The 8,192-nt window shown below is 36.1% G+C and overlaps 1 protein-coding gene across 2 annotated transcripts; it reads right to left on the minus strand.

The window, feature by feature from the left end:
• Nucleotides 1-6,939: 6,939 nt before the first annotated feature.
• On the minus strand, nucleotides 6,940-7,944 carry LOC118481130. Of its 2 annotated transcripts, XM_035976284.1 has the most exons (4): nucleotides 7,859-7,938; nucleotides 7,581-7,705; nucleotides 7,288-7,361; nucleotides 6,940-7,193 (listed from the first exon to the last, which is right to left on the minus strand). In XM_035976284.1, the coding sequence occupies exons 1-4, from the start codon at nucleotides 7,935-7,937 to the stop codon at nucleotides 7,160-7,162; spliced, it is 312 nt and encodes a 103-aa protein (XP_035832177.1). In that variant the 5' UTR covers nucleotide 7,938; the 3' UTR covers nucleotides 6,940-7,159. The 2 variants fall into 2 exon arrangements, 1 of the variants encoding a protein (XP_035832177.1); XR_004864515.1 differs by lacking the exon at nucleotides 7,288-7,361 and having other exon boundaries at nucleotides 6,940-7,190; nucleotides 7,859-7,944.
• Nucleotides 7,945-8,192: the final 248 nt, after the last annotated feature.

The raw sequence follows: 8,192 nt of genomic DNA on the forward strand, positions 1-8,192 counted from the left end.
AAAGCCAGCATACACAAACACATCCTTACCAAACGAATGTCAATCCGACCGAATGGCCATCCGATTGGATAACCATCCGAACGGATTGACATCCGATCGAATGACCATCCGATCGGATTGCCATCCGATCGGATTACCGTTCGACACTTGATCAATTTTCACTGTTTTACGCACCGTTCTTCGCTTATGCTATCGTTAACTATTCAGGCTAATCACTCCAACGCTCCCTTCAATCCATTTCCATCGCTGTGAGTATACTCGATCCCTTTTTGCTTTATGCACTTTTGGGTGTTACATACGTTGCTCATTCTAAATCACATCAATCACATAATGTAAACACTATTTATACGCTGGCCATTATTGCATTATACGTGTTAGTCGATGAATGCTTGTATGTTATGTTAACACAGTGATTGTTGCCTGACGCCTTAGCAACGATAGTACTATTTGTTTGGACTCAGCACCTATCATGGACAGGGGTTGTTATGGTTACCTCTCACATGTCGCAATGGTGATGTGTGTTGCGCATTCTACAACTCGTAGTCTAGTCTGTGCATATTTCGTTGTCGATAACCTACTAGTTTCGCACTATACATGTTACATGCTGGTTATGCGTAGACGCTTTCAGACTCTATTATATCTATCAAACTTGTATGCTCACCTTTACACTATGTGTATTGTCCTCTATTTTAACGTATGTGACAGGTGCTTAGGATGCTGTGCTTTGCTTGCTATTTGATGGAACCAAGTAGGAGAGTCTAGAAACAAAGACAATTTATTTAATTAAATCTAAGTTGTCGGAACATGTTTTGTTTTGAGGATATCTATGACTGTAATAATTTGATTGCTTGGTAGGTTATGGTATGGGACATAATATTAACTATTTGGTAATCTAGTTGTTATGGAAATTCCTCTTGACAATCTGTTTCGCTCAGTGACATGCCCCGATGTTTCCGTCATCGGTTGGGGTGTGACATCCGGTGACTTAACAGAGCTAGACCTTGACTTGACGAAGCTATACTCGACACGTGTCCTCTCGCGGGCCGCGAGAGTGTTTGAAATAGGCTTCGCGGGCCGCGAGCCGACCTCCGATAGCCCTATAAATAGAGGCTTCAGCCTCATTTGGTCATCGTTCATTTATAAATAGATTTAAATGATCAAATTAGAGAAGTACAGGAAACAACATTCAAGGACGATGCTGAAGGTTTAAAAGGAATGATTAAGGAGTTAGAACAAGGATCAAATGGAATTTGGAAGTTCCATAAGAAAAGGATGTGGATACCTAAACAAGGAAACCTATGCCACAAAATTCTAGAAGAAGCTCACGAGTCTAAGTATACGATGCATCCTGGAAGTGATAAAATGTATCAAGATTTAAGAAATAATTTCTGGTGGATAGGAATGAAAAAGAATTTCTGGTGGATAGGAATGAAAAAGGATATAGCAAACTACGTTGCGAAATGTCTAACTTGTTCACAAGTTAAAGCTGAGCATCAGAAACCCTTAGGGTTATTGCAACAATTAGAGATGCCAATATGGAAATGGGAATTGATGACAATGGACTTTATTACCAAATTACCCAAGACAAGAAAAGGAAATGATACAATTTGGGTGATTGTAGACAGATTGACCAAATCTGCTCATTTCTTACCAATGAAGGAAACTTTTAGTATGTAACAGTTAGCCAAGTTATATGTTAATGAAATAGTTTCATTACATGGAATTTCTTTATCTATTGTATCTGATAGAGATAGTCGTTTTACTTCTCATTTTTGGACAAGTTTCCAAAAAGCAATGGCAACCAGGTTAAATCTAAGCACAGCTTATCATCCAAAGACGGACGAACAAAGCGAAATGACAATACAAACAATGGAAGATATGCTTAGAGTCTGTGTAATTGATTTTGGAGGAAACTGGGATGACCATTTACCATTAATAGAATTTTCCTACAATAACAACTATCATACTAGCATTAATGCTGCACCTTTTGAAGCCCTTTATGGACGAAAGTGCCGAACTCCAGTCTGTTGAGCAGAAATTGGAGAAAAGCAATTATCTGGATCAGAGATAGTGCAAGAAACAACTATTATGATAATTCAAGTCAAGGAAAGACTAAAAACAACACGAGATCGTCAAAAGAGTTATGCAGATAACAGACGAAAACCTTTAGAATTTCAAGTAGGAGATAAGGTATTGTTAAGAGTTTCTCCATGGAAAGGAGTAGTCAGATTCGTTAAATGAAGAAAGCTAAGCCCCTGGTATGTTAGACCTTTTGAGATTATTAGAAGAATAGGACCCGTAGCCTATCAGCTAAAACTGCTAGAGGAAATGGCAGGAATACATGATGTGTTTCATGTATGTAATCTCAAAAAGTGCTTAGCAGACGAATCACTAGTAATACCTCTTAAGGACATAGAGGTAAATGAGAAACTTAAGTTTATCGAGAAACCTATTCAGATTGAAGATAGAAAGATCAAGAATCTCAAACACAAGAGACTAGTTCTAGTCAAAGTGAAATGGGATTGATGTGCACAAAATGCAACATATAAATTACATCAATTGTGACATAAAACTAACCCTTTTTTAGTACTAATGTTGGAAAAAGTGTATTTTTGTCTTCCTTTTGTATTTTCAGGATTAAATGAGCTCAAATAAACAAAAGAAGCAAAAAGGAAGCTAAATCTAACATAAATACAAGAAAAGGAACAAACGTGGCATGCCCGACCTCCCGACAGCATCTTCCTAAGCAAAACAAGAAAACAGAAGGCTGAACACGCCCCGTGCTCAGTGAGCACGGGGCGTGCCCAAGTGTCAGCAGAAAAGACAAAGTTGTAGAAGCTTCTATCACCCACCACGGGGCGTGCCCAGCAGACACGGGGTCGTGGTCAACTCTAAGATTCGCAGGATCTAGGGAAATCTTGATAGTACAGATACTCTTCTGCACACGGGGTCGTGCCCAGCGGACACGAGGGTGTGGTCAACTAATGCAGACAAACTGCATTTAATGAAGAAAGATAGGAGGATGGACACGGGACCGTGCCCAATGGACACGGGGCCGTGCCCGAGCTTCTGTTCAGCCTATAAATAGGAGTGCTTGGATCACTTGCAACTCATCCCTTGGCACACCACCTCTCTCACACTTCACCCACCACCCACCACCATCACAACACCATCATCCACCACCATCATCCATTGTCCATCATAGAGTGTGTGAGTCGTCTCGGGATCCAAGATTGATCGTAAGAGTTCTTGACAATCAAAGGCCATGTTTGCCTAAGTCTCTTACATCACTTGGTGAAGACAAGTGTTTAGTGTAATACTTTTTATTTTTTATCTTTTCGCACTTTTTGTTTGGTTATGTATTAATGACTTTAATAACTAGTTTCTTATGTTGAAGGTGATTCTTCCTTATCGTTTGTCCGTGGTGTCTTGGCATTATTTTACTATCTATATAAAATAAAAGATTTTCACCATTCATATCTCCACGGTCTATATGGAGATATGTTGGCTACCTGTCGGGGGTTAAGGGAACGGTTTGGTAAGAGTCTTGCCATTGTTCAGTGTATAGATCCTGCAAAGGAACTGGGTCAAATTTAGTAGGACCTCCTTCAATACCCACTGATATTGGATGGCGTGGGTCCAAACTCTTTGATCCCCTCTTAAGTTAAATTACTATTAAAACTTTAACCCGGCTACTTAGGACTGTATCCCTGCTAACTCAGACTACTTAGCCGAGGGTAACGTCACCTTCAAAAGAGGGGCCTACCACATTATCCATTAATAACTTAATTAATTATCTTTCAATAATCCTACCCTTTAGGATTGTATCATTGCTGACTCAAACTACTAGGTTGAGGGTAACGTCACCTTCAAAAGAGGGGCCTACTACAATAACTAAGATAATCTCTTAAACAGTGCAAAAGTGCGAAAATAATCAAAGGTTACACTACACACGAGTCGGATCCAAGTGATTCATCTTGTCTATCTGTTTTTACTTTTATTTTATTTTTCAGCATTTTAGTTAGTTTTATTTTTCTAGTTTAAAACCTTTTTCTAACTTTTTGATTTGATTAGACGTTGAGGATAAACCGGTGCTAAAAGCTCTTGTATCCTTGGACGACCTCGGTATCTTACCAACACTATACTACGTCCACGATGGGTGCACTTGCCCATATGTGTGTTTAGTGTTAGTAAATATCGTGTTTTATAAGTTTAAAACTTGGCTAAAAAGTGTAAAAGGGCTTAAAATATACACCTAAAATATATAACACCACGCACACATCAAGTTTTTGGCGCCGTTGCCGGGGATCTGAACAAATTATTGTTACTGGAGATCTGAACACGAGGCCATGCCCGAACACCACGGGGCCGTGTCCAGACGCCCAGTAACATAAAATTTTGCTTTTTTCACACATTTTTACACATTTAATCAACCTAAAAACTTATTTTTGGGACACATTGAGGACAATGTGTAATTTAAGTGTGGGGGGATGCTAAAATTTTGAATCTTGCAAGTCCTAAATGCAAGCCTTACACAAAACTCTATTGGAACCGCTAATCACCCCTAATTTTTTTCAAAAAGTTTTCATTTTTTTACTTGTCTATGTTTAAGTTGGGAAATTCAAGTTCTAAAAAGGTTATATTTTTACAAATTTACAACCGATAGCATCATGATAAAAAGAACCAACATAAGAAAATTATTAAACGGCATGACAAGCTTAGTTAAAAATTTGATTATATATACTTGATCACAAAAAAACCCACTCCCACAAAAGTGAGTTTTGAGCCTTTATTGAGCATACAAATACATATCTTTAAACTAAATGCTCATCTTTCGTTTCTTGTGTGAATAGCCGTTTGGTTCGTACGACTCTAGAACTTGCCAAGACGATACATTCCCGGTCCTTACCAACTTAAACCCGACTAAGTAAATGATGGAGGCATTAGGACTAACCCTTTTAATTTCTACACCATTATTTTTTCTTTTTTTTACCACCTACCCAAAACCCCCCTAGTTAACCCCTTTGAGCCTAAACCTTTTCACTTCTTAACCCAAACCAAACACCCTTTTTACCCACTAAAACCCTTTTTCATTTTAAACCCTTTGTTTTAGTAACAAGCTCGGTTCTTCTTATGACTCTTGAAAAAAAAAAGAAAAAAAAATAATGATGATGATGAAGCCTAAAGAAATAAACAAACAAGTTTATCAAAAACAACTTTGTTTGAAAGAAATTCTTCATCAAAATAAAAAGTTTTGAAAAATAACGAGTCTTATGAAAACCGACGCTTTTTACACTTTTCGCCCTTTTACTAACCACTAACCCAACCACCCACCTTTAGCCCAAGCCTAACCCTTCACCCCAAAAGTCCTCTTGATATTTACAAAGATGTATAGTTAAAAAGGAAGAGGATTGATTGCTTGGCAAGCTTATGGTAGGAGTAAGTTCCATGCCGCTCTCGAGTGATTCACTAAAAATACATCTTCGGCCGAGTGTTGAGTGATTCCCCCGTGAGGTATGTGAACTTGTATATAAATGGAATTTTAAAAAGGCATGTTATGCCCACTACAAGAAAATTGGGTTTTTAGTACGCACAAAAAAGTCCTAAAATGTTATTTTATAGGACCTTTCATTTAATAGGACCAACGGTAAAAGTGTTTAATGTAAAGGGGTCGTAATAAGTCCTGGAACTAAAAAAGCGTCCTAACATCTCAAATAAGATTATGAAACCAACTTTATAGTCGCTTAATATGTTTTTGAACAACCAAAATAGTGTCCTAATAAAAACATATTAGGACACTTTTACGATGTTCTAACATTTGCTTACATATTTTTAATCCTTTGATACACTTACAAGCGTCATTAGAAATTAATTGACAGGACCCTTATGATGTAACATTATAGCTAATTTAGTACCAAGAAAAGGGTTCTAATATACCAAATAAGATTATAAAACCAATTTTATGGTCGCATAATATGTTTATAGACAAATTAAATAGCGTCCTAAAAAGAACATATTAAGACACTTTTACAATGTTCTAATATGTGATTACCTTTTGATACACATACAAGCGTCCTTAAAAATTAATTTATAGGACCCTTATGATGTAACGTTATAGCTACTTTAATATCAAGAAAACGGTCCTACTATCCCAAATAAGATTATAAAACCAATTTTATAAACAGACCATCAACATATAACATCCAAATAGTTATTGTATAACATCAACTAATGAAAGAAATAAAACTTCATTATATTTCAAATAAGCATGTTCATAACAAAAACACTAACCATAAATAAGTTATAACATTATCTAACATAAAGTCTTAACATTTAATAAAGAAATTAAAAGCAATTAAAGAAATAAGAAGCATAGAATCTTGAGTCATCATGCGTCCTCAATCCTCATGGACTACCTACAAATAAACCATCCATGTATAAGCATTAAGTTCCATTATATTAAAATTATTTGTATCACAAGTTTAACAAATTCATACCGAGATGAAAGGATAGGGCCATGCGATGGATGCACCAATACAATCTTGAATTGTAGAAAATAAACCATATGGTCTTACCAAGTTTTCATCTGTTTTATTGGTACTTGAACGTTTACCTCACAGCATTCTGGTCCAATATCTGTACCACCATCTAGAGCATTTGGGTCCAAGCTCTAGACCGTTCCTCTTGCTACAGTCTCGGTAGAGTTTAGAATACTTTTGAGGAAAGCTTCATCTCCGACCTAGATTTTAGTTTTTAACAAATATTTATTAAACTCTAGTCATAATAGTGAAAAAAATCATTTTACAAAAAAAATTAATAAAGTTTTACACTAGCAGGCTAACATTTCTATAGAAAAACTAAGGAAAATTGGTTTTTAATAATCCCACGTTTACATATAAGCCGAGTTCGAGCTTTACAGACAAAGCTCGGGCCAAGCTCATCTACATCATTATACATTGCTATTTCTCTTTTAGTTGCTTCATTCCTTTTTAAGGTTTAACCCAATTCGATTAGCTTTTTTTTCAGTTTACCCATTTAACCCGTTAATAGTAAATGTATAACCCAACACAATTCCCACATATACATTTAAGTTTAAGAAACTAAATACCTTATCAAAGGATAACAAGTTTTGATAGACCCCTTCTTTAGCATGTAGACCTTAATCCGTTGCTTGACAAAAAGAATTCCACCTGCTATAAAAGACAAACAGAAACAATTATATTACTTACTTTTTTTAGAAAAAAAATAGGTCAAGAAAGACTAGTAAATTCATAAATAATAATTTACCAGTTGGTTGTTGTTTCTAGTGTGTAAAAGCATCTTACCAGAACTTCCATTGATCCCAGTAGTGTGCCAGCAAACTAGAACAAATATTGAATTTTGATCAAGAAGTGATGAAATTTAAGGGGTGTTTGGTTGTGTGCTTTAAACTTATTATGTTTATTTAGAAACGGCGAGATTTATATTCAACAAAACCCAAAAAACACCCAGAGCTCCAGCAAGAAACCAGAAACCGATAACCCCAACAAAACCCTAACATAAAAAGGCCAAACAAACAACAGAAAAATAGATTACATTACCAATTTACCATGCTCCAAATTAAGATCAGACCAAGCCTCCCAATCCCGAAATGAAACAGTCGAGCGATACCGATTAGGCAGCCACAAGAACGTCAACTCTTTCATGTCTTCCACGATCTTATTGTCTGTATCCATTCTCCCATTAAAATTCATGTAGTTTTTATGCACATTTAAACTCATTATGTAATATTACTAAATAATCAAAATCTAGATAATTAACTATAAATCATTATAGTAAAACACTAAAAGTTGATTAGATAATAACTTCTATAACTCACATCTAAACAAAATATAACAAGTTGAGATTTTGCTCACGCTCCAACTAGAATCTTGAACTTTTTCTAATAACCACAACATGTCACACCCCCAAAATCCACCTGCGGAGTATCACCGCTTGGGAGCGTGACTGACCAGGATCAAGCCACCAATCATATAGAACAATATATATATAATAAAAGAAATTGCCATTAAACCAAACCAAATCCATATGAAAGGTGTTTCCAAAACATAAGTAAGTTATCATTGTTTAGCGGAAGCGTATAATCAAAACCCAACGTAATTAAGTACGAAATGTCAATAGTGTTTAATAGGATAATCACGATCCAAGCCCAC

This window comes from Helianthus annuus, chromosome 8 (assembly GCF_002127325.2).
Source record: "Helianthus annuus cultivar XRQ/B chromosome 8, HanXRQr2.0-SUNRISE, whole genome shotgun sequence".
NCBI lineage: Eukaryota > Viridiplantae > Streptophyta > Magnoliopsida > Asterales > Asteraceae > Helianthus > Helianthus annuus.

Coding starts and splice junctions, on each gene's coding strand:
- LOC118481130 (XM_035976284.1), bottom strand. CDS start 7,937: ATGTTGTGGTTATTAGAAAAAGTTCAAGATTCTAGTTGGAGCGTGAGC. Junction 7,706..7,858: donor TTGTTATATTTTGTTTAGAT/GTGAGTTATAGA, acceptor GAATGGATACAG/ACAATAAGATCGTGGAAGAC. Junction 7,362..7,580: donor ATTTGGAGCATGGTAAATTG/GTAATGTAATCT, acceptor TATTTGTTCTAG/TTTGCTGGCACACTACTGGG.